Genomic DNA, 27,978 nt, shown 5'->3' on the forward strand with positions numbered 1-27,978 from the left:
ACTATATTGACAAAAAGGGGTTTGGACTTTTGATCCAGTGTTGTAATGTTTTTTTTAAGACAAATGTGTTCCGGAATCGTGTCGAACGTTATCCGATTTAAGTACGAATTCGGGTGTGATCGACGTTCTCGATAATTTCTAAAAAAAAGTCTAAAAATGGACGGTCCCTCATCCATTTCCTAATTTATACAAGGACAGCTTGCCAAAGGGGCGGACATTGTTATAGCAATAGTCCTTACTACCTTGCTCGTAAGGAGTCGGAGACACAAGTTTCGCACCCAGAGAGAGAGAGAGAGACAGAGTGAGGAGGATGAATCCTAAACTCTACATGGCAGCAACTAAGGGGAATGTGCATCTTTTCTCAGGAATCCATGGAAGAAGCATAACAGAGGAAGAGGCCATGCGTATCGAAGATGGTATTTTTCTCAACAGGACGCAACGCGGCAACAACAATATCCTTCACATAGCAGCAAGGGCCGGACGTGATACCTTCGTTGCGGAAGCTCTACGGCGCTTCCCTTTTCTTTCTGACCAAGTGAACTCACAAGGTGACACCCCTCTCCTTGTCGCAGCTAGGTTTGGTCACCTCCAAGTGGTGAAAACACTTGCGGACCCTAATAATGAGCTCCCGATGCAAGATGATATGGCTACTGCTGTAGAGAATGGAACAAACCAGAGGAGTAGTCCTCGTCAAAGAGATGTGGAAGAAGGGCTAGTTGATCATCAATTGGACCAGGGTACGGTACAAGACAATGTGGCCATTGTGGAGAATGAAACAAACTCGAGTAATATTAGTCATCGTCAAAGAGATGTGGAAGAAGGGCTACTTAATGATCAATTGGAACAGGGTACGTACATTATAAGACGATATAGCTACTGTTAGAGAAATCTTTTAAAAGTTTCTTTTGAAATTTTTATTTAATTCCATAAAGGTTTGCAGATTACAAGTAGATTATAATATATTTTGATATCAAATTATAATTAACTCTCAAATTGTAACTTCGATCTCATTCTTTTTTTGTTTTTTGGTCAAAGTAACTTCTCATTCATATTCATGGAGTTTTGTGCCACAAATTAGATGCTACTCTTATTTGTTTGGGGTATTAACCTATTGGTCCGGCCGGAGATACATGAGTGTGGAAATGCATAAAACATCGAGAGTTTAATTTATGGCTAACAAAATTTTCTTTGCGGGACAAAAAAAATTAAAACATAGAGTTTTATACTAAAAAATGAAGTTATACTTGTGTTGCTTTGGCAATTCGTTGATGTATAATTTTGAATGTATTGTTTGGACATATAAGCGGTTCTTCGTTTGTGAGGAGCTTTTGAGTGTATTTATTTTAGTAGACCGCGGTTCTTGGTTTGTGGGAAACGATTTAGATAGACACAAAGTTTCCTAAAAATCATTTGTTCTCTAAGGAAAGTGCGTTTTGCGTACCTCGATCAATCAAATATCAATAAGTTTTCTCTACTAATTAAACTATGATCTCACCATATTGTTAATTATTTTTTATCGTCTCCTATTATTTGTGTTTAGAGATATTCTAACAAATATTGGTTCCTTCTGTCCTTGTGACTTTAAATTTCGAAGAGGTGCTTTGCATGTCTCTTGTTTTTAATTTGAGGGCTAAGTTCTAATTAAGTCTCTAATGAAATCAGTTTCGGTTTCGCTGATCTCAACATATTGTTATTTTTTGTGGTTGTCTCTTATTACATTTGTGTTTACAACGATCCTAATGAATATTTCCAACAGCTACTTCTTTTGAGAATGGAACAAACTCGAGAGACATGACTACTGCTCTAAAGAATGAAACAAACTCAAGTAGTCGTCATCGTCCAAGAGATGTGGAAGAAGGGCTAGATGATCATCAATTGGAGCAGGGTACTATACAAGACGGTATGGCTACTGCTGTGGAGAATGGAACAAACTCGAGAGGCATGGCTACTGCCCTAGAGAATGAAACAAACTTGAGTAGTAGTCGTCGTCCAAGAGATGTGGAAGAAGGGCTAGATGATCATCAATTAGATGTGGCAATTCCCTCCCATTGGCGGGTGACAAATGAGCAGGGTAGTACAATTACTACAGCTCTACATGTGGCTCTAAAGAACGGGTACCAGGACATGGCACGGTATTTATTAGGATTAAAACCTGAAATGGCAGCCTCTGATAATCTTGCTGGAGAGAGCCCACTTTTTTTGGCTGCAGAGTCTCGTTGCGAGCTATTTATGGGGGATATTTTATTGTCAAAACGGCCATATAGCACAAAAGGTCCCGATGGACTGAATGCGCTACATGCTTCACGACATTGTTGTGGTATGTTTATAATCTTTAATTAGTTCCTCTCAACATATATAACGCACAAAATGAATAATCCTTCCATTTTTTCCCTTGAATAATACAGTTACTATACTCCTACTCTAGAATCAATGAACCAGACCTTTGGTGGAATATATCCAATGAGAAACTTTTGTATATCCCAGGTATACAAGGGCTCTTAGTATCCCTTTCCGGTCCGTTTTCAATTTTTAGTTCACTTCCCGAGCACACCTTGTTAATCGACTTCGTTCATTTTGTAGAGTTCGACGAGAACATTAATCTTGCAAAAAATTATGATTATCGGACTTTAGTAGATACATGATCGGCACATGTAAAAAATGCAAAAAAATAAAAATTGGATCCAAAAACACACTAGATCAGAACCCAATTTTTGTTTTATGGCATTTTTCACATTTGCCGATCATATATCTACTAAAGTCCGATAATCATAATTTTTGACAGGATTAATGTTCTCATCAAGTCCTACAAAATGAACGAAGCCGATTATCAAGTTGTGCTCGGGAAGTGACCTAAAAATTGAAAACGGACCGAAAAGGGATACCAAGAGCTCTTGTATACCTGGGATATAAAAAAGTTTCTCTATATCCAATTATCCATTCTAGGTCCCCCACATCCACACACATCTATTAAGATTGGATTTGGGTACGAACAATCTTTGATTTGAGGAGTTAATTGGGAAATGACAAGAAAATTACGAAGTGAACCAATCTTATGCTACGAGCTAGGATCCAAATCTACACACACAATCACGCAATGATGAGGATTTATGTAGTTTCCCGACCTTGGATACATCCTCAATTTCATAGGGAAAATTAGGCATAAGAACAGTAAAATAGTTTTCATTTAGGGGATAGACGCTAGCAAAATAGTTTTCAGTGGAGGCCTTTCAACTTTTTGTGTTTTTTAGCCATAAGGCCAAAACATGTTTATGCACTTTCATAGAGTTTTAGGGTGTACTTTCCTATTATAGGGTTTTAGTGGTTTAGACAATTTCATAGGATACCCTAGGGTTTTAGACACTTTCATATATAGGGTACCCTAGGATTTTAGGTATTTTCATAGGGTATCCTAAAGTTTTAGTCACTTTCGTAGGCACATTTTTTCTTATATTTGATTGCAAAAGGTGCTTGTCTTTGTGCTTAAAAAATGAAAAGAAAAAATCAGTGGGTAATGCAATTGAATAAAGAAAAGAAAAATCAGTGGTTGTGCATTAACTGACCCAAGTTAATGTACACATTGGAAATTCTTTTGAGTTGGTTGGTAAATGCCGGCTGGGCATGTTTCAAAGTTCAAAAGAGCATTTGATGCTTGGCTCGAGATTATTCTGGACAATTCTTAATCATGCCTATATGTATGCAGTTTGTGTGGAGAGCAGAGTGCCGAGTGTGATGAGATCGAAAAAGGAAAAAAAGGGTGAGCGTGCAGCTCCTTCGGGGGCTGCTGGTTACGCCAGCCGTGAGGTGAGAGGAGTGTAGATGTGAGGGGAAAATAAGAGATGTGGGGGTGAGTAAAAAATATTGTGTGAGCCATGGTGTTAGAAGCTCAATGATGATTTTTCATCTCACATTGTAATCTCCTATTTTTTATATAGTGTAATCTCTCTCTCTCTCTCTCTCTCTCTCTCTCTCTCCTGTTAATGTACCCGAGTTTGGAAAACCACGTATATTGTGTGTTTCTCTTGCATGCGTGTTTATTTATTTTGTGTTGCGCTTCCGTTGCGGGTGGAATGGAGTTTGGGGGGAAAATCCCAACACATCTAGGAGGATTATACAAGCATGCTTCTCAACCAGTCATGTACAACTATATGTTTCGGTAAAATTGCTTGTGAAAGTGTACTTCAACTATTTTAACCATTCGCTTTGTGTATTCACATCCCAACGATGTTAGCCAACTATTCTCCTCTTCTTCTTTTAAACATTTGTATTATATACAATGGCGAATCCAAGATTTTGGAATCATGGTGTCATTCATAATCATAAATTCTCTTCTCTCACCAATTAAGAGTATTTTGTATATATCTTTTGATTTAAAGGGTGAGAATTTTATTAAAGTAAAAGGGAATATGGACTTTTAGGAAATAAACTCATGTTTTTTGGCCAATGATCTTCGAAATAGTTTTGGGTTTTAGTATCTAGCTAGCTGGACTGGATTAAGCAATGACCCATTTCTTTTCTCTCTTCAATTATTTATCTTTTCTCCTTTTATTGCAAATAAATCCCTCCCATTTCTCGCAGGTGAAATTATTTCCTTACTAATAGAACACAAACCGGATCTAATGAGAAAAGTAGATAACCGAGGAAAGGCAGCCATTCACCATGCAGTAGAAGCACATTGTTGGGATTTGCTTGATTGTATGTTGATCGCCGACGCTTCCATGGCCCTCTTTCCCGATGCTGAGGGTTACACCCCTCTCCTTAGAGCAGCGAGTAGAGGGTATTGGCTTTTTTGTAAGATGATACTCAGGAGATTTCCAGAATCAATCGAGGCACGCAATCATCAAGGTCAAAATGCACTTCATCTTGGCAAAGTGGATGCTTTCGCTATCGCGTTTAAAGTCCTGAAGATGCCAGAAATGTGGGAGCTTCTTAATGTAGGTGATGATGAAGGAAACACGCCTTTGCATCTGGCAGTAAAAGAAAATGACTATGAGAAAGCAATGTTATTAACTTCTTCGGCTTCAATTTACTTGGGAGCTGTCAACAAACAAGGTCTTACAGCCTTGGACCTTTGCGAGTCAGATTGTGAGCATTATAGCACAAAGGTACCCATTTTTAATTATTTCGTGACTTTTAATACTACCAGCTGGCCTGCTATTTAGAGCATCGACTACGGAGATACTAAAATTTTATAGGTTAAAGGGTCCACATAGGCAAAGTTAATAAACGCCCCCCGATCGGCCAAGGATTCCTTTGGAGATGCTCTTCTCTCTCTCTCTCTCTCCAAACAATTGTTGAACTTGAACACATAAGTTTTCTCGTTCTTGACGTTGTGCGATTTGCTCCTGGAACACAAAAAATTGCTCCATGAGGTTATTTCATAGGATTTTTATTTTCGCGGTCCACTTTTTACTAATGTGCCTCCATTTTGTTGGTGAAGTTACTTGTAATTTTACGTTAAAAAGTGGAGTGACATCAGTAAAAATTGGAGCGCGAACATCAATTTCCTATTTCATATCTTTTCACCTCTAATGATTGTGGCTTCTAAACTAAGAAGCACAGATACGAATACGAGACACAAATACTCGTGGACACGTGATTTTTCCAAAATCTAGGATACGGACACGTAGGGGATATGTTAAATACATAAATTAATAATTATTTATATGTGAACATAAAAAATTTATATATTACATAACTATATTATTTTTTTCCACATTAAAGACAAAAAAAAAAAAGAATGAAAAAATGAGAATAGCAAATTATGTTTTTTTTTCATAACATAGATTATTACTTTCGTATTTCTTAATTTTATCTATTATATTTTACATTTTTCGTCCTTATAAAGTTTTTTAATATAAGGCTTTAATTCGGTTCACATTTTAAACCTAGTTTTAGGAAAGAGTAGGTACATGGGTATTTTTGGGATACAAACCAAATATTTGATTAGGGTTAAAATAGAGTAGGTATAAATACTTTATGTTATAAACCCTATTTCAGTTGATTGAATAAGAAATGACTGCCCCTCTCCCTCCCGTTGAAGTACCCGATTTTGAGGAACCACGTATATTCTGTGTTGATTTCTTTATTGTTTTTGATACTTGCATATCGTGTGTGTGTTCAGTCCTACACCTTTACAATGTCAATATTGTTTTTTGGCATTTTAAAGGAACAAAAGAGATGTACATCTTCCTTTTATGGTATTTAATATTTATCTTGTTTCACATCAAAGAAAGATCAAAATTGAAAAACTTCATCGACAAAGGAAAATGATTGACTGCAAAAAAAATTCATGTATTGTCAACTGCTCTTGCCCACGTCAATAAGAAAATTGTTCGTGTAAAATGAATCGTGCATGTCAAATTGGAAGTATTGTTGAGTCCTTAACCCCAGACATAGTAGCGTGCCCTTGTTGATCACATAAAAATGTACAAAATGCAATTAAGAAAATGATATTGTAAATTTGTGATGAGGTGATATTATTACACAATAAAAAGAAGAAGATCATATAACTCAATGTTCTACACTTGGAGAGTTAAGATTGATACTAAAGACTTGCATAGGTAGCAGTTTTTGGTTCACATAAAAACCTGGAAAAAAAAAAAGTAAAGTAAAAGTTTTTTTTTTTTCGGGAAAAGAAAAATAAAAGTTTGTAAGAGATCATATACATAACAACGCAATAAAAAAAAATGAAAAGATCATATAACTAAAAGTTTCTTTCTAAGGTAAGTTTATTAGAGAAAGGTAGATGCCAACCAATGCCTCTGGGAAACAAGTTAAGATGTGATATATATATATATATATAGAATATTCACCAATTAAGATACAATAAATATGAAATATGCACAAATGTCACAAGGAAATATTAATAGTGAGTATTTCATATAATTGATTTGTATATTTTATTCTCATATTTTCATATTAGTCCGATCTAGATAGGAGAATCAACTTTGCTCAGGAATTAACATGGCCAATCCCTAAACCAACCCCTCCCCACCATAACATCTTCCAACATAAAATGACTAACCGATACAACATCTTCATCTTATTTGAATCCTATATTTTCGTTAAAGTACTAGGTGATGACTCTTTTTGAATCCTATATTTTTCTTTATTTTCTTACTCATGTGATCACCTTGTTTTGGATCTGTAAGAGGAGCTTTTTTTCTTGTAGGATTTTGTGAAAAAATTATGAACGACTCATTTTATTTATGTCCTGCCATGGTATTTTTTTGTCATTTGATTTTTATGTTAGATGCTGGGATTGGTTTTTAGTCATCTGCTAATGCTATACTTGATAAATCTTAGAGCATGATGAAGTAGAGAAAATGGTCCATAACCAAACTTGCAGGCGAAGTGGAAGAGTAAAATGCAAGGAGCTAGGGAAATTGAAGGAGATTGAAAAATAGAAAATGAAGTGGAAAGGAAAGGAAAATTAATTGTTGGTGACTTTCTTTTAGAAAATAACATTAAATGTTGAAAAATATTTCATATTTATTGCATCTTAACTTGTCTTTGGGGGCACTTGTTCGTAAAACCTTTTTAGAAATTATATTCTTGGTTTTTCCTTGTGTCACTTGTCACTTTCACGTTTTTCCTCACGATATGTTATCCTGCAATTCTACATATATAGATATAGATTAGCCCTACCGAAGCGATCTATATTAGGGGAGTTTTTTCACATCGAGTATAGCATAGAAGTACAAAACTCATACAAAGCAAAACCCAAATGACCCATTTTGTTAAGGATGATTCTCGAGATTCTAAGAGCTGATTTCTTTTCTTTTTTTGGAAGGCAAATTTTTTTATTAATCTTTGAAAATAAATTACAAAGATTAAAAGGACCCTAAGAAGCATCAAGTCGAAAAAAAGAAAACCCACGAGGGGAAACAACAAGATCCAGCGATCATATACCACCAAGGACCCAAAGGGAGACAATAACAATCAAAAGTTGGCAAGGGACCAACAATGACCAAATAACACCTGACACATGAGGCCCAAATCAACACCCAAAAGAGACACCCAAAAAAGAAACATCCTACTCAAAACCTAACACGCCAAATAACACCCAAATAGACACCTAAGAGTCAACCCTTTGCCCTTTCCTCATCTTCGACTTCCATAATCGCAAATCCTCGAATGAGATCCTTTTCATCACCCTTATATTAATGAAGGCCCATGATCTTGTTTACAGCCCAAATAGCCTGAGCCTCATTTAGGCAAGTCCTATTGATACCTTCAGCATAAATCGGTAGAGCAGCAGCTGCAACGGCGGATCTAAGAAAAACACAATTTTGCTTCTTTTTTTCCGCCTTTCTTTTTGGACTTAGGAAAGCCTAAGATTTGATCAATCGACTTCTAATTCCATTTTCCTTTCTCTGAATCCTTTGCCTCTATCATTGGATCGAGGTCAACTGGATACCCTCAACTTCCTCACTAGTTAAAAATTCAACTTCAGAAAGATTTCAAAAGCCATCGTCAAATTCTGCTACCACTATATTTGAGCTATGAACCACTGAGACATCTTTCAATATGGGAATTGAATAATCTGCACCAATTTCACCATCTTGCAAGACCAAAAGGTTGTGCTGACTTGTGACCATTTGCAAACCTTCTTCAATTTGAAGCCCAACTGAATCAGTCGCCTTTTCCTCATTGACCCGATTAGTATCTTCTACCACCTTAGTGATTGCAGGTTCTTCATTTTCATCATTTCCTTCGCCATTCATGTCTGTCCTTGTGTCATGATTCGACACGTAGTCATCATCATCTTCATCATCTTTTGAGTCACCCTCATCATCATCTTCATCATCTTTTAAATCACCCTCCTCTTGCTGTTGAGAAGAATCCAAGCTATCTTTGGGGATTTGTTTCTCTGCTTCAAATGGTTGATCACATGGATCTTCCATCACCTTGATTCTATAATTCTTCCCTTCAATCTCAATATTAATCCACTAATCAATCTCATCAAATACGTTTGTGGCCATCAATACTTTGGCCATTGCAAATGAAGAATCAAAGCTTTCATAGCCAGAATCCATGGCAAAGGATGACGAGCAGTCCTCAAAAAAATCCCAGGCAAATGATGACGGGTAGTCCTCGAAAAAATCCCTGGCATCCGGGCTTCAAGCAAGCACTTACGCCAATCAAAGTGATCCCTCTTCTACCTTCATCACTTGGACTAGCCAGGTCTGGTTCTTGTGGCGCAATTGCTGAACCAAGAAAATTATCCCATTTGAAGCCATGCGATGCTCATGGCTCTCACTACCAAAAACAAAGACGGCTTCATCCATGGCACCATCACAAGGCCACTCGCAAGTTCAGCAGCATATATCAAAAAATGGACCAGGTGCAACGCTCTCGTCGAAGGATGGATCATCAATTCCATCTCGTCTAATATTGCACAAAGTGTAATGTACAGTGAAGACGTTCACGAGTTTTGGAATGAATTGAAAGAGCAGTTTTCCCACACCAACAGTGTGCACCTTTTCCACATCGGGCAGGAAATCCATGATTGTATACATGGAGATATGAGCGTTGGTGAGTAGTACACCAAATTGAAAGGCCTTATGGGATTTGAGCGATGCGCTGTGTCCTCTCCGCCTTGTAGTGGTGACACCGCGAAAGGTTGCATTAGTACCAACAAAAACAATGAACCATAAAGTTCCTCATGGGTCTTTATGATCTAGACACGGAAAAAACTTTCTGCTTTGTTTGGATTCCTTTTTGAAAAAAAAAAATCTCAACTCAAAAAACACTCATTACCTTTACTTCCAATCATTAATCACGTACCCCTATCTCTAATCAATATTCTCATTTCTCTCTCTATCTCTCTTCAATCATTACCTATACTTCCAATCATTATGTTATATGTTTTCAAGTTTATATATATGGTTATATGTTTTTGGTTAAAATTTTTCGTTTTTCATTTTTAGTTTTGCAATCCTTCTGTTATTACAAGTAGTGGATTTAAATAACTTGGCACATGCTCACTAAGTGTTATTTGGCAAGAGTTCGTTTAACACGAATTTTATATATCTCAACTTGAATGAATGGACCAAGGTGGAATTCATGACGTTTGAGTATGTTTCGATCAAGTTTTGTCCATATCCCGTTTTTGTTCCTTGTACATTCTTAGTTTAGGTAAATATTCTCATGTTCATGCCTAAGTGTGTTTGATGTCTTTATTGAATTGTTAAGGAATATATGGCGTACTTAGGAAGTGATACAAGACATTCTTTGTTTGATTGTACCACATATGTGTCCCCTCGTCCTATTTCGTATCCTAGTCCGCGTCTTCCCTTTTGTTCATTAGCTTAGGGAACCAGATGCTCGGAGGGTTGTTAGGAAGTGTGCTCCAGTGTTGTGAGCGGTTTTGGAGGGTATGAGGATGTGGTACAAGCGTTCAGGAGTGAAACAGGTGAAGTGTTGTAGAATTTTCAGAGAAAAGCCTGATATTATTGACACCAGTGACAGAGTTATCGATAACTCTGTGTCTAGTGGGACTCTATACCTTAAGGTATCGATAACTCATGCAAAAGTTATCGATACTTGTGTGTTACAGACGGTTTTAAAACTGAAGAGGCACGATTCCATAACTCCCAACTTATTCTCTCATTATACCTCCATATTCTCCCAAACCCACGACCCCTAACCCCCATTTTCTTCCCAAATCCTCCATTTTCTCCATCAAATCCCCCATCTCCATCCATATTCATCATGATTCTTCCACAAAATCAAAGGTTTGAAAGGATTTCCAAGGGTTTCAAGCCCTAGCTCTCCAATATAGGGTAAGATCCGAAAATTTCTTCTCTCTCTTTATATCTCTATTTCCTCCAATTCCTTCCACATATATATATCCCTATTTTCTATATATTTTCATCATCTTCACACACCAATTTCATCACTACTAGCCAAATCCGAAATTTTTGAACCCCTTAACCAAAAATCCGAAAAGTACCCTAACCCACAACCAAAATGATTCGTAACAAGGATACAGGCAAGGGCATTGCTTCCTCATCTTGTCAAGAGATCAAATGCTTAAATCGAAAAGACCTTGCCTCCAAATATAAGGTTCAAAACCCCAAGCGTAGGGCTAGATCGTCAATAGCATAATTTTTGAAAGTCTGGGATCGTACCCACAGAGAATTGAAATAGCTTAATCGGATTGTGCGTATTATAAGGTGGATTTCGGCGTTTAAGACAGCCAACTTGGTTTTCCTTTGAATGATGGAATTACTAAAGCAAAAGACTAAAAATGTGCTTAATGAACTTTAAAAAGGCAAGTCTAGGGATCGAGTATCCCTTGACAAAGGCCGGTACCAGTTATCGATTATAACTCAAGCGAGAGTCATGACTGCGTGGTCACGCTCGGAAGATTTAGTTTTAAAGACTACGTTTATCAAAAGATGTGATTAAACGGAACTAAACTAACCTATTTTTGCTAATGTATCTAACACGTTGGAGGCCACCAGCCCTCGGTATGCCGCTTACCAAGACCGCTTGACTAAACGACATACTAAGGAGTTAACACCCCTCGCTTAGACCGAAATGGCTAAGTTGGCTCGATTCCGAAAACTATGATTTTAAGCCCGAAGGTTTGAGAACCAAATAACCACCTAAGTCCTCGGGAAAGATTACCCCAAGACTTACCCAAACGACTACTCGCGCATAGCTAAAGCACAAAAGAAAGCATAAAAACGAGACATGTTTTTTAATCGATAGAAATGGAAATAAACTTGATATTACCACGGATCTAGTCCTTACAAACAACTTTAATAAATGAGAAAACAACAAACGACAAGTACTTACTAGTGTTCTTGAAAAAATAAGCTAGGAAAGCTTAAGGAGCATTAATGGAGTTCTAAAACTAAAAAGACTTAAAGTAATATAATGTGCTAGCTACAAAACATTGTAAATGAGAGCCCTATTTATACACAATGGCTTTCTCTCTCCTCAAAAGACAACAAATATCCCATAAAGCTACCTATTCAAAGAAAGTTTTCATAAGTGAAAAGTCTGAAAAAGCAACAAAAATATTTGCAGGAGACAAAAGTTATCGATACTATAAGAGAAGGTATCGATAACATCCTTCAAAAATTCCCCCGAAGAAGAAGGTTATTGATAACTCCAACCAAATGTTATCGATACCCTTGCTTCTGGACAACTTTTGGACTAAAATGGGACCAATGGTATCGATAACTTCATGTTATCAATAACAATTTGCAAAAGTGCAGATTCCAGGAGCTTGGCCTGCCTTCCTTGCCTTGGCACCATCGAGCATATCCTTCGGGCATCATCACTTGACTTCTCGGACTTGGTGACACCACCCCTCATGGCCTCGAGTGCTCGGTCACCCGTATGGACTACTTGGCATTAAAATGCTCCTTAATTGCACGTTTCACCTACAAAGCTCAACAAAACACATTACGTGCAATACCGAGTAAAAACGATAATTTAAACATAACTAAGCTATAAACTACGGGACTAGAGCACCAAATATCTGCAATATTGGGTGCCCATCACACTCCCCAACTTGAGCGTTGCTAGTCCCTAGAACCAATACAACAAAAAGTAAAAGCAAAAGCAAACTAAGCAATCCTTCCGGTTAAACACCTAACACATGCCCCCAACTTATCCAACTAGCAAGAGTTCCAAAAACAAATTTATTCAAAAATCACAACCAACAGCTGAAAACCAAGACGGATAACGAAGCAATGAGCAAATTCCAAGCAAACTACAAAAAACTGTATCCAATATCAAAAAGGGAGGATACGACTATCACAAATATGCATTCGCATGCTACAAACCATATCCCAGGAAAAAGTGCTTGGAATTAGGCAATGGAGAACAAAAAAATTCATGCCTTATGTGTGGAGAGCACCTCTACACAGAATTTGTGACTACAAAGCCGTAAACGAAAACACCGAGAGAAAGCATGCCATGAACTAAATATGCACAACATCAAACATTGAATCAAAATGGAATAAAGGTGTACTACGGATCAACTAAGGACTTAATAACATATATTGACCTTGGTTTAATAAAAGAATGGTTAGCAAAATATGGCGGCGGCCATTTACTAGCACAGTAGCACGGTTCAACTACACTTTGGCCACCACCAACTCAAACTACCAAGTCAAGGCCACATGTCGGCCACAAAAAAAAAAAAAAAAACCTTGTTAGTCTACTAGATAAAAGTTCAACTACTAAAGACAATAAAAAGATAGAAAGGTGGTTGTCAACCACTAAGCACCCCGACCAAGTTAAGGTATTTTAAACTACTACTAAACCATCGATGCAAAACATCCTCCTCACTGCTCTCCGGGGTCAGCGCTCGGTCCAAACAAAACCTCCTCTTTGCTCCCAACTTCCTCAACTCTTGGGGGTGCCTCATACTTCTCATCTGTAGTACTCTCAATGTATTGCATATGCCAATGCAACTCATGCTTAAGCTCCCCTACTTCCCTTGCTAACTTATTCCTCTCTTTTTTCTCCTTCTGAATGCAATTCCAAATAGCTATGTTCTGGCAACATAGCTTCGTCCAAATACTCTCCTTCGATGCCTTGGGATTGGGTACCGTCCATAGAGATGGCTCGAGTGGACCGAAAACCGATGGGCCCGCCGATGTGCCAGCTGCAGCAGCCTTAGATTGGGACTTGCTTTTCATAAGCACAGCCTTGGTGATAACTCCCGGGGATGGTTCTTCAAGCTTTTCATACACCCCCTTTGAAATACCTTTCTGCCTTAAAAACGTAGTGATCATGCACGGGAAAGGTAAGCGGGCTGTGCCAGAAGTATCCCCTTAAAATCCATAATCTGCTAAAAAATGAACCTTGCCCAATCTGCCCTATAATCAGCATCATTCATAAATGCATACATAATCTTCGCACTCCTTTTTGAGGGCTTATTCTTTGCCCCACGGGGATAGAGATTGTTATGCACCACCTGATTCAAAACCCGATAGGTGTCTCTAAACTTCCCTAGTTTGTGCGGAAGGACCCCGACATTAGGCATGGTGGAGTATAGATCACTGATTATAACATCTGAATCAATCAGCTCGGTACAAGGATAATTGATCAAATCTCCTTCAGGCCTCTCGTACCTCAAATACTTAGCAATTGCATCAACATCTACCACAATATTCTTGCCATTAACTTTTGACTTAATTTTTCCTTTGGCCAGCACATTGCTAATATCTAAATTCTGATAGAACTTAATGACACCAATTTCATTATAACCACAGAGAGCTTTAGTCCAGAAGAGCAAACCTTGATTGTCGAGTTGAATGATGATATTGCTATCATTGCCAAAGCTCCTCCTACTGACTTGCCGCTCACTTTTGAAACCTTTGCTTGGTATTGACTCCACCCAATCCAATTTAGCGTCCGCCTCCATCTCCTCCAGCTTCCTACGCTTACGGTGTTTATCACGCTTCCCTATTCGACTCTCCAAAGGAACAGAGTCCTCATCACTGTCCTCGGCCATGAAATCATCCTCACTCCCTGCCTCGATCTTTTCCTCAATCTCTTGACAAGATGAGGAAGCAATGCTCTTGCCTGTATTCTTCTTACGAACCATTTTGGTTGTGGGTTAGGGTACTTTTCGGATTTTTGGGCGAGGGGCTCAAAAATTTCAGATTTGGCTAGTAGTGATGAAATTGGTGAGTGGAGATGATGAAAATATGTACAAAATAGGGATATATGTGGAAGGAATTGGGGGAAATAGAGATATAAAGAGAGAGAGAAGAAATTTTTGGATCTTACCCTGTATTGGAGAGCTAAGGCTTAAAACCCTTGGAAATCCTTTCAAACCTTTGATTTTGTGGAAGAATCATGATGAATATGGATGGAGATGGGGGATTTGATGGAGAAATTGGAGGATTTGGGGGGATTTAGGAAGAAAACGGGGGTTAGGGGCCGTGGGTTTGGGGGAATATGGTGGTGTAGTGAGAGAATAAGTTGGGAGTTATGGAAATAAATCGTGCCTCTTCAGTTTTAAAACCGTCTGTAACACACAGGTATCGATAACTTTTGCATGAGTTATCAATACCTTAAGGTCTGGAGCACCACTGGATATAGAGTTATTGATAACTCTGTCAGTGGTATCGATAACATCAGGCTTTTCTCTGAAAATTTTGCAACACTTCACCTGTTTCACTCCCGAACACTTGTACCACATCCTCATACCCTCCAAAACACCTCACAACACTGGAGCACACTTCCCAACAAACCCTCCGAGCATCCGGTTCCCTAAGCTAATGAACAAAAGGGAAGACACGGACTAGGATACGAAGTAGGACGAGGGGACACGTATGTGGTACAATCAAACAAAGAATGCTTTGTATCACTTCCTAAGTACACCATATATTCCTTAACGATTCAATAAAGTTATCAAACACACTTAGACATGAACATGAGAATATTTACCTAAACTAAGAATGTACAAGGAACAAAAACGGGATATGGACAAAACTTGATCGAAACATACTCAAACGTCGTGAATTCCACCTTGGTCCATTCATGCAAGTTGAGATATACAAAATTTGCATTAAACGAACTCTTGCCAAATAACACTTAATGACCATGTACCAAGTTATTTAAATCCACTGCTTGTAATAACGGAAGGATTGCAAAACTAAAAATGAAAAACGAAAAATTTTAACTGAAAACATATAACCATATATATAAACTTGAAAACATATAACAATATGTGTGTGTGTGTGTATATCCCTCCCCCCAACTTGAATTATGTTATGCCCTCATAGCATGGAGAACAACAGTATTGGAAGGGAACAAAAATTGTACCTCCGGGGGAATGTCAACCCCCTTATACCTCGACCAAGTTGGAGGCTTTTGCGTCACAGGCTCGTTTTGTCATTCGAATGGCATTCAATGTCGACTCCTTCGGCTCTTCCAACGGAACCATAGCTCGTCACATAGGGTTATGGTCAAAGCTTTATTGGATTAACAACCGCGACATGTAATCGCACCCATGCTTAGGGCTCCTGAATGCCTCATTCACTCCGACTTAATACCCAATCCACCAAAGCTGGTGTAGTAGCACGTTCACCCAGCAAAAGACTTAAGCGCGAACTACCTACTAAGAGCCAAATGACATTAGAACCGCCCGGCTCGTGTTATCCGGGTGCCAACACAAATATATACAAAAGAAACATGAAAGACACCACCCGATTTTCACGCAATCTTACAAGTCATACTTTTCTTCTCGAGTCTCATCGGCGAGATAAGACACGGGTGGCTATACTAGACCGTCGAAACTTGTTACATCAACGACTGAAGTAAAATTCACCGCTTGACCTCGCCAAGCAATTGAGCCCAGTGCCCCCTATGATCGAAACAAAGTGAGACATGACAGAGCCTTGCGCCAAAGAACGAGAATACCAAGTCTCACCCAAAGATCTAAACTGCCCTCGATAGGGGCATATCTCGAAAGCATTGATCATTAACGGTAAACTACTAGAAGGAGAACTAATTAAAGCCCTTGTCAAAGATGCATTAGTGAAATCTTCTAATGAGAGAATCCCGAAACAAAGTAAATATGCACAAAACATAAAAATAATATTTACAAATGTACAAACATAAAAAGATTTAATATCAGAGCTCGGAGCATCCAAGTCATAGCTGGATTTCGCCAAACAATGAAGTCCAGCGTCCCCTAAGATCGTAACTAGGCAGGCAACAAGATAGAGCCAAGTGCGGTAGTGGAGCACGGAAATATCAAGGCCAAACCTAATATCTATACCGCCCCTGTTAGGGCTAATTTGGAAGACATGACACGTGAGTGGTGCACTGTGAATTACTCCTATCAGAAAAACTAATAAAAGTCCTATGTCACTGATATTAAAATTTGCCCTTACTAACTGGAGCTGGGTACACGATCCTTTTTTTTTAATAGCGGCGTGCGGAGCTATAAATACCCAAGTCAATGGTGGGTACCCTGTACCCGGGGCCGGGTCTGACAAACAATTAAGTTCAGCGGTTACGATTTAGCTCCCTGTGCAAATGAAAGTAACACTAACTATCGGACAGGGTCATCTGTGTAAACAGGATTGACCAAATCCTCATTGGGCTCGCCAATTTTGAAGCCACCAAGGAAAGGCTTAAGCCTTTGACCATTCACCTTAAAAGAACCATTACTCATGCTCTCTACTTCTATCGCCCCATGTAGGAAAACAGGTTTAACAACATAAGGACTGGCCCAACGTGAGCGCAATTACCGCGGTGAAGATGCAAACGAGAGTTATACAATAAAACCTTTTGACCCGGCTCAAAGTTTTTAACCACAATCTTCTTATCATGCCTAGCTTTGACTTTAGATTTATAAGCATTAGATTGGTCATAAGCGTCATACCTCATCTCCTCGAGTTCCGTCAATTGGAGCTTCCGGCGGGCACTGGCGAGGGCCATATTGAAATTGAGCTTCTTGATCGCCTAATACGCCTTGTGCTCAAGTTCCACTGGCAAGTGGCAAGCTTTTCCATAGACGAGTCGGTAGGGAGACATGCCCAAAATTGTCTTGTACGCAGTACGGTAAGCCCACAAGGCATCGACCAAACGAGTTGACCAATCCTTACGGGTAGGATTAACCGTCTTCTCCAAAATATTTTTGATTTCCCGATTCGCTAGCTCCGCTTGACCATTCGTTTGAGAATGGTAGGCCGTTGAAACCTTGTGAATTATGGAGTACTTCTTCATAAGAGCCGCAATTGACCGGTTGCAAAAGTGAGACCCTTGGTCACTGATTATAACCATTGGCATCCCAAATCTTGACAAGATGTTGTCCCTCAGAAATTCAACCACAACTGAATGATCGTTAGGGCACGTAGGAATTGCCTCTACCCATTTGGAGACGTAATCAATTGCCAACAAAATGTAGAGGTACCCCAAGGACGAAGGGAAAGGCCACATGAAGTTGATGCCCCAGCAATCGAAGACTTCAATGATCAAGATAGGGGTAAGAGACATCTCATTGCGTTGCATCATACACCCCAAAAGTTGACACCGAGCACAACCCCGGCAAAAGGCAAAGGTATCATTGTACAAATTCGGCCAATAGAACCCACATTGCAAAATCTTCGCAACGGTCTTTTTGAACGAGAAATGGCTGCCACAAGCCTTTGTGTGGCAAAACTTGATAACGCTTTGCTATTCGGAGTCGGGTACACAACGTCAGACGAGTTGGTCCGCACAATACTTAAACAGATACGGATCATCAAAGGAGAACCTTTTCACCTCTGTCACACCCGACTTCTTTGGTACCACCTGTATTGGGCTCACCCACTTAGAGTTCGCAATGGGGTAAATAATGCCAACATCCGATAACTTGAGCACCTCCGCTCGCATGACGTCCTTCATAATGGGGTTCAATCGCCGTTGAGGTTGGTGAAATGGCTTGACATCATCTTCCAAATAAATGTGATGAGAAAAAAGAGATGCATCGATGCCTTTGATGTCGGCTATAGACCACTTGATCTCCTTGGAATGCTTCCATAACAAGGCAAGCAATTCCAACTCTTGTAGTTTGCTTAGGCCGGAGGAGATCACTACCGGGTATGTTTGGCCTTCACCAAGGTAAGCATACTTGAGTGTGTCCGGTAGCACCTTTAACTCGAGCTTCGGGGGTTCCACATTAGACGGAATGGCGCACTTCTCAATCGGGGTAACTCCTCAAATTTTGAAGCCCATGGGGTAATGCCACACATCTCCTCCTCATCCAGTAAAGAGCACAAATACGCAACCTCAGGGGCATCAAGAAAATCGATCTCGGCGAAAGTAAGCGCTATCTCCAACTCATCCTTGCAAATGAACTCATCTACATGGTCTTGAACAAGTGAATCAATCATGTTAACTCTGCATACATCATCATCATCCCCAATTTGGATTCCTATGTTAAACATGTAAGTCATCTTCATATTTCCAAAACTCATGTTAAGCCACCCATCCTAGCAATGAATCATGGCATCGGATGTTGTTAAAAACGGGCGCTCTAGAATAATTGGAACGGACGCCTGAGCTGCAGGTATTGGACAAGTGTCGAGAACCACAAAATCAACCGGATATACAAAGTAGTCAACCTGAACGAGCACATCTTCAACCATCCCCTTAGGAACTCAGATACTCCTGTCCACCAATTGTAAAGTCACCCGAGTCGGCTTCATTTCACCCAACCCAAGTTGTTCATACACTGAGAATGGTAAGAGATTTATGTTTGTGCCCAAATCAAGAAAAGCTTTCTCCATGACCTTGCCTCCAATGGTGATGGATATCGTAGGACACCCCGGATCTTTATACTTAGACGGAAGGGCCGACTCGAAGAGAAAACTCACTTGCTTGGTCAAGAACACCTTCTTTTGAACTTGGAGCTTGCGTTTATGAGTACACAAGTCCTTCAAAAATTTGGCATACGACAGAATCTGTTTAATAGCATCAATCAAGGGAAGGTTAACCGTCACTTGCTGAGCACGTCATAGATGTCGGTGTTCAAATTTGGTTTAGCCGGCGTCTTTAGTCGGTTGGGGTACGGTGCGGGAACAATGAATACCTGTGGAGTGTCACTTTCCTTTATCTTTCCTTTCTCCTCTTCAGTAAGAGCTTGCTTGGGAGATTCCCCATTTGGTGTAGTTGGCTTTGATGGTGCCGAAAAAGGTAGTAAAATAGGCATAACCAGTGGCTCCACTTGAGCATTGTCAACCGTCTTCCCACTTCTCAAAGAAATAATGGCCTTCGCTTGCTCGGGGAAAGTCACCGAAGAGCTTTGCGCAAAGTGTTGGCCTTGTGGATTTGCCAAAGGTTGAGTAGGGAGCTTTCCTTTCTCTTGTTGTAGAACGCCAATTGCCGTGGTCAATTTGCCCATTTGATTTCGAATATCGTTCATCGCTTGAGCAGTCTGCTCGTTGGTAGTAGCTTGTATTTGACAAAACGCATCCATTGTGTCCTCCAAAGATCATCTCGGAGGAGATGCCTATTGCTACTGAAATTGATTTTGCCCTTGAAATTGGCTGGATGCTATAAATCCCGACGGGCCTTGAATTGCAAAGAACCATGGAGGGCCTTGAATTGTAAGGAACCGTGGAGGGCCTTGAAGCTGAGGTTGCCGTCAAGTCTGATTTTGAGGGGGAGGAGAAGCTTGCAAAGTTGACGAAGTGCCCGCTCCGTTCTGATTACCCCAAGGGAAAGCCGGATTGGACCGCAACCCCATATTGTAAATATTGGAATACGGATCCCAACGTTGGTTCAGTGCACACACCTCTTCCGCGGGAAGTTGACTAAAGTGGTGTCAGAGGGCGGGAATGGTATGGCAATTGTCGGTCGAATGACCCACCATCTCGCAAATCACACACATTTCCTCCACTTGTCGAAGTTCCTTAACCTCCTTTACTTGGACCGCATCCAACTTCATCTTATCCAACTTGGCCGACAATTCTTCCAACTTTGTCTCAAAAACATTATGCTCGCTCAACGAGAACTTGCCGGATCCACTCGGGCCTTGATTTCTCATTGCTTGCTCACCCAGATTGATGTATTGCCAAGTTTGAGCCCTTTCGGCCAAAATGTCCAAGAACTGCCAAGCATCATTGGGATTCTTTCCCATAAAATCGCCACCTCCCATCGTGTCAAGGAGCTGCTTGCTATCTCTAGAGCAACCCAAATAGAAATATTTAATCAAAAGGTACATGGGGAAATTATGATGTGGAATAGCTGCAAGTAAATTCTTGTAGCGCCCCCAATACTTGTAAAAGACCTTCACATCCCGTTGTTTAAAATTCTGAATTTGGTCCATGAGAAACTTTGTTCGGCTGACCGGGAAAAACTTCGTAGTAAACACATCCTGGACTTCACCCCATGTGCCCAAAGATCGTGGCTTCAAAGAATGGAACCACTGCTTGGCCTTATCTTTGAGTGAGATAGGGAACAACTTTAGATGTGCTTGATCTAGCTGCCCTGGGCCAGTAACAAATGTACCAACAATAGTTTTTAATTCCCAAATATAAGCATAAGGATCCTCAAGTTCATGCCCTCGAAACTCAGGTATAACCCAGTGATATTCTGGCTTGAAAGCAAATGCATTGGCAACTGTGGTGTTTGGAATGACTATGGGTGAAACATGCGGAGCCCTTTCCGGAGTTACATAATCAGGCAAAGTTTTAGCCAGTGGATCTACCATTGGCCTCAACAGAGGAGATAACTCGCGCGGTGGAGAATAGGCCTGAATGATATTATGTACCCTCGGAGGAGAAGCAGACCTATGCAGTCGATTTGAAAAAGGGCTACGATACACGTTGAGCATACGACCTGCACAAATCTAGTTAACAGACTAGAGAGGCTATATAAGCAATAAAAAGGCAATTGATGCTTAAGTCAGCTTCATTACACCTCAAGTCGAATTGGTGGCTCAGTTAGAGGTATCCGCTAAGTTGAGTTCAAATTACGCAAAAGAAAAATAAGTGGAGTACTTACAATGGTTTGTCAATTCTCCAAAATAAGCTATATAGAGAATCCCCGCCAATGGCGCCAAATGCTTAAACCAAAAAGACCTTGCCTTCAAATATAAGGTTCAAAACTCCAAGCGTAGGGCTAGAACGTCGATAGCATACTTTTCAAAAGTTTGGGATCGTACCCACAGAGAATCGAATATAGCTTAAATGGATTGTAGGTATTGTAAGGTGGATTTCGGCATTTAAGATGGCAAACTTGGTTTTCCTTTGAACGGTGGAATTACTAAGCAAAAGACTAGAAATGTGCTTAATGAACTTAAAATAGGCAAGTCTAGGGATCGTCTATCCCTTGACAAAGGCCGGTACTGGTTGTTGATTATAACTCAACCGAGAGTCACGACTGCATGCTCACGCTAGGAAAATTTATCTTTAAAGACTACGTTTATCAAAAGATGTGATTAAACGGAACTAAACTAACCTATTTTTGCTAATGTATCTAACACGTAGGAGGCCACGAGCCCTCGGTATGCCGCTTGCCAAGACCGCTTGACTAAATGACATACCAAGGAGTTAACACCCCTCGCTTAGACTGAAATAGCTAGGTTGGCTCGATTCCGAAAATCATGATTTTAAGCCCGAAGGTTTGAGAACCAAATAGCCACCTAAGTCCTCGGGAAAGATTACCCCGAGACTTACCTAAACGACTACTCACTCATAGCTAAAGCACAAAAGAAAGCATAAAAACGAGAGATGATCCGATAGAAATGAAAATAAACTTGATATTACCACTGATGTAGTCCTTACAAACAACTTTAATAAATGAGAAAACAACAAACGACAAGTACTTACTAATGTTCGTGAAGAAATAAGCTAGGAAAGCTTAAGGTGCATTAATGGAGTTCTAAAACTAAAAAGACTTAAAGTGATATAATGTGCTAGCTACAAAACATTGTAACTGAAAGCCCTATTTATACATAAGGGCTTTCTCTCTCCTCAAAAGACAGTAAATATCCCATAAAGCTACCTATTAAAAGAAAGTTTCTATAAGTGAAAAGTCTGAAAAAACAACAAAAATATCTGCAGGAGACAAAAGTTATCGATACCATAAGAGAAGGTATTCGATAACATCCTTCAAAAATTCCCCTGGCGAAGAAGGTTATCGATAACTCCAATCAAATGTTATCGATACCCTTGCTTCTAGACAACTTCTGGACTAAAATGGGACCAATGGTATCGATAACTTCATTCATGTTATCGATAACAATTTGTAAAAGTGCAATTTCTAGGAGCTTGGCCTGCATTCCTTGCCTTGGCACCTCCGAGCATCCTCCAAGCATCATCACTCGACTTCTCGGACTTGGTGACACCACCCCTCATGGCCTCAGGTGCTCGGTCACTAGTATGGACGATCTTGGCATCAAAATGCTCCTTCATTGCACGTTTCACCTATAAAGCTCAACAAAACACCTTTCGTGCAATATCGAGTAAAAATGATAATTTAAACATACCTAAGCTATAAACTACGGGACTAGAGCACCAAATATCTGCAACATTGGGTGCTCATCACATTACTCTCATTTCTCTCTCCACTCATAACCTTACAAAATTTCTCAAAAATTTCTTAAAAAGTCATCCAAATGCTTAACTCCGAACCTTGCCTTCAAATATAAGGTTGGAAACACCCCAAGCGTAGGGCTAGGTCGTTGATAGCATAATATCCAAAAGTCTGGGATCGTTCCCAATGAGAATCAAATATAGCTTAATTCGGATTGAAGGTTTTATGACGGATTACGGCGTTTAAGACGGCCAACTTGGTTTTGCTTTAAACGGTGGAAATGCTAAATAACAAGACTAGAAATTTGCTTAATGAACTTAAAAGAGGCAAGTCTAGGGATCGTCTAACCCTTGACAAAGATCGTTACCGGTTCTCAATTATAACTCGAGCGAGAGTCACGACCGCGTGGTCATGCCCGGAAGATTTTGCTTTAATGTCTACGTTTATCAAAAGATGTGATTCAACGGAGGCGAACCAACTTGTTTTTAATATTTATCGAACACATAGGAGGCCACGAGCCCTCAGTGACCCGCTTGCCAAGACCGCTTGACTAAGCACCTTACCAAGGAGTTAACACCCCTTTGTTTAGACCAAAAATGCAAGTTAAGCTCTATTCTGAAAATCGTGCTTTTTAGCCCAAAGGTTTGAGAACCAAATAACCACCTGAGTTCTCGGGAAAGATTACCCCGAGACTTAACCAAGTAACTACTCACTCATAGCTAAAGCATAAAAGAAAGCATAAAAATGTGACATGATTTTTAATCGAAGAAATTGAAAACAAACTTGATATTACCAAAGATCTAGTCCGTACAAGCAACTTTAATGAACGACAAATCAACAAATGATCATAACTTACTAGTGTTCTTGAAGAAATTAGCTAGAAAAGCTTGGTGGCCATTAATGGAGTTCTAGAAATTAAAAAGACTTAAAGTGGAAAAAGACAAGAGAGTAAAGAAAAGAGAGGGAGGCCCTATTTATACAAGATGGCAATTCTCTCTCAGCCAAAAAAGATCTGAAAATATCCCAAAAGATCCTAAAAGTAGAAAACATGCCAAAAGTAGAAAGTCCAAAAAGCAGAAAATCTTTGCAGAAAAACACCCGTATCGATACGACTATTTTGCCTGTGTCGATACAATAGCTCTACGGATAAGATCCAAATGCTCTGTTTCCTTATAGTATCAATACGGCTATTTTTCCCGTATCGATACCGCCTTCTAATCACCAGCATCCCCGGCTATGGCCTTGGCATGGCACACGACGGCGCTCCAAATGACTTCGAAACATCGCCAACCCTTTTCCCCCCGCTGCATCCAGCACTCAGGAAAATTAATGACCTCAAAATGGCATCAAAAAGCGACGAATCATGCTGGATTACCTAAAACGCTCGAGAAAACACCTTACGTGCAAACTTATATACAAACTACGAATAAACATGAAATAACCAACAAAACCGGAACTTAGCGCACTAACTATACACAATATTGGGTGCTAATCACCAAACACAGCATTCATATCTCATGATGTTCTTTTTCATGAGCATGTTATTCCATATTCCTCCACCCATACTTCACCTATGCTTCCCCCAGCACAATCCACCATTATGATGACCTTTCACCACTTCATTCCATACCACCCATCACTGTTTCCCATCCATCCATCGAACCTCCATCACCTACACCACACAACCATCCCTCTCCACACATTGAGACCGATGAACCTACCTCACCACCCTAAATTTCCTCATCTTCCCCAACCCCACCTACCCACCACTCTCCACCACCACCTAAACCTCAGCTGCATCGTCCTACTCACACACCTAGCTACCTTCAACAATATCATGTTGAAGCCTCATTACCTTCTCGGCCCTTCCCTTCGTCTAACTTAGCGTTGTCTGGTCATGAAGGTGCTTCTCATCCCTTATCTCATGTCCTTACATATGCTAGATTATCACTTGCACATAGAGCTTTTGCTACCTCTATTTCAGTTGCCACCGAGCCACATAGATTTGCCCAAGCAGTTTGTGATTCCAAATGGCGTCATGCCATGGAGCAAGAACTATATGCTCTTGAGGCCAATGGCACATGGTCCCTTCAACCACTTCCTCAAGGCAAGAAACTAATTGGCTGCAAATGGGTATACAAAATCAAGTTTAATCCAGGTGGCTCGGTTGAGTGTTACAAAGCTCGCTTAGTTGCTAAGGTCTACAACCAAATTGAAGGTTTGGACTATCATGAAACATTTGCTCCGGTAGCCAAGCTTGTCATTGTCCGCCTTCTTCTTGCCATTGCCGTCACCTAAAATTGGCACCTTCACCAGCTTGACGTCAACAATGCCTTCCTTCATGGATATTGAGGAGGAGGTCTACATGTCTTTGCCTCCTGGTTTCGAACGAAAGGGGCAGATGCATGTATGCAAGCTACACAAATCCTTATGGGCTTCAGCAAGCCTCCCGCCAATGGTTTATCAAGCTATTTGTGGTCCTTATACGTGTTGGTTTCCATCAATCTGAATCCGACTACTCACTATTTGTCCAAACCCGTGTTGGTATTTTCACTGCTCTTCTGGTCAATGTAGATGACATCATTTTGGCAGAGATCAACCTACAAGAGATTGAAGAGACTAAAACTTACCTCATGCAGCAGTTCAAGCTGAAAGATCTCGACAAATTGAAGTACTTTCTTGGCATAAAAATTGCTCATTCTAGCAAAGGGAATGTCCTTTCACAACGCAAGTATGAGTTTGAGATATTATATGATGCGGGCTACCTTGGGGTCAAACTTGCCACTTCGCCCATGGAGCAAAATTTGCCTCTCAGCAAGAATGAAGGTGAATGCATCAATGATCCTTTCTCTTATCGAAGGCTTGTTGGGAGAATGATCTACTTGACCATCACGCGGCCTGACTTGGTATATGCTGTACATATCCTTATCCAATACATGGACAAGCCTCACACTTCACACCTAGAGGCAGCCCACCAAGTATTACGTTATGTCAAGCATACACTAGGACAAGGTCTTTTCCTTTCCGCAAGCAGCTCAATACAATTAAATGCTTTTTGTGACGCGGATTGGGCTAGATGCCGAGACACATGACGATCAAACACTCACATCCAGTCAAGTTGTACTGCGACAATCAAGCAACTCTTTACATCGCCTCAAATCCGGTGTTCCACAAACGAACCAAACACATAGAGATTGATTGCCATCTTGTGAGGGAAAAGATTCAAGCCGGAATGATTAAAACATTTCATATCTATACATCAAAGTAACCAGCAGACATCTTCACCAAATCATTAGGCTTCCCACAACTCTCAAATCTACTTGACAAGTTGGGAATAATTAAAATCTATTTCAACTTGAGGGGGAGTGTTAAGGACGATTCTCGAGATTCTATGAGCTGATTTCTGACTTTGTGTATATCATTGATTTACTTACCTTTCTAGTACATAATTAGAATAGGAAACAGCCTTGTATAGAGCTAGTATTCACGATCTAAATTAATCCCCTTTTGTACAAATCCCAGATAATAGTATAACATTAGAATCAAAGCTTCTTCTTTCACACATTCACAGGCCACAAGTACGCAGGAGAGAGATAGAAGTACAAAACTCTCACAGAGCAAAACCCAATTGACCCATTCATAGGCCACTAGTACGCAGGAGAGAGAGAGGTCTGTAAGGGCTCAAACGAAAGAGACGACGTTGTGATTTGAGTGTAAAATTATCTCTGCAGTGTTTATAAGTTTCCATGTATTTGATATTCTTTTAGATGCCTTCGTGACAGTGATGTTTGAAAACTTGACTCCGCAGTCTTGGTATTTTTTTTTATCCCTTCCGCTGAAATAAGATTTACCCTTTAACTTTTGGGCGTTGATTACAGAGAAAATTGTGGTTTCATCTAACAAGACACGGAGCCCGACATGGCCGACACCCTAATGAGCACGTGGTTCCTCCTTATGGACCGTGCCTGCTCCAGTTTCCTCCAGATAAAGATTTGAAACCTTATATTAATACCTGCGCTTTGGTAGCTGCCCTCATCGCCACTCTCACTTTTGCCGCTGCATTCACAATGCCAGGTGGGTACGACACCAGTCCCGACAATTTGGGTGATCCAACTCTTATTAAGAGGGCCGCACTTAGGGTATTCATGTTGTCGGATACCTTGGCTATGTGCTGCTCCATCACTGCGGTGTTCATACTTACGGGTGCACTGCTTGCTCAACAAGATGCACTGATCCGGTTGATGTACACCAGTGGGATGTTGCTCAACATTGCGCTTTTTTCAACTTTGGTGGCTTTTATGAGCGGTATGTTTGCAGTACTAGCCCCAAAGGCCTCATGGGTAGCCATCTTAGTATGTATTGTTTGTTCCATACCTCTTTATTTCTTTACAGCCAGAAAACTTCAGACCGCTCCAGTACTTGGTACCTTGTTTATTCCAGTTCTTCCTAGAGACATTCGTCCAGCAATACAGAATCTACTGTGGACTTATAAAAAAATGAGGGAGCAGTGTCGTGTTCGATCACTAATTCAAAGAGGGTATCCGGATACTACTTATTGTGCAAGTAATGCTAACACCGTACCAAGCTAGCTAGCTGGCTGGTGTCAGAAAACAATCTTGACTGAGGGTAATTGGTGGTGTAGGCCATGGTATGCTTATTAGTGAGAGACGAATTAGTTGATTAAGGAGTTGGAAGTTGGATAATTGAGTTGTAATGTGGTTGTAGTCCTTCATGATCTGTCTGTATTTGATTCTATATATTTGTATGCATAGATGTTATTGTGTGAAACTGGGAGAGAGAGAAGAGTAAAAGAGAGAGGAACGGGGAACACCGGATGGGATGTTCCCCCCACCCACTGGATCTATGATTGAGATTTGAGATGTTTTGAGCAGTTAATTAATAGAAGTTTGTTTGAGTAATTTTGTATGTGCAATTTCAATTCTCTCCCACCCAACTGCTAGTGCATGG

The 27,978-nt window shown here is 40.1% G+C and overlaps 1 protein-coding gene across 1 annotated transcript; it reads left to right on the plus strand.

Annotated features, from left to right (window-relative positions):
• Positions 1-283: 283 nt before the first annotated feature.
• Positions 284-27,900, plus strand: LOC131323426 (ankyrin repeat-containing protein At5g02620-like). Its single transcript, XM_058355209.1, has 4 exons — positions 284-848; positions 1,757-2,317; positions 4,576-5,102; positions 26,889-27,900. The coding sequence occupies exons 1-4, from the start codon at positions 311-313 to the stop codon at positions 27,597-27,599; spliced, it is 2,337 nt and encodes a 778-aa protein (XP_058211192.1). The 5' UTR covers positions 284-310; the 3' UTR covers positions 27,600-27,900.
• The last annotated feature ends 78 nt before the right edge of the window (positions 27,901-27,978 follow it).

The sequence above is a fragment of the Rhododendron vialii genome, chromosome 4a, assembly GCF_030253575.1.
Source record: "Rhododendron vialii isolate Sample 1 chromosome 4a, ASM3025357v1".
Classification (NCBI taxonomy): domain Eukaryota; kingdom Viridiplantae; phylum Streptophyta; class Magnoliopsida; order Ericales; family Ericaceae; genus Rhododendron; species Rhododendron vialii.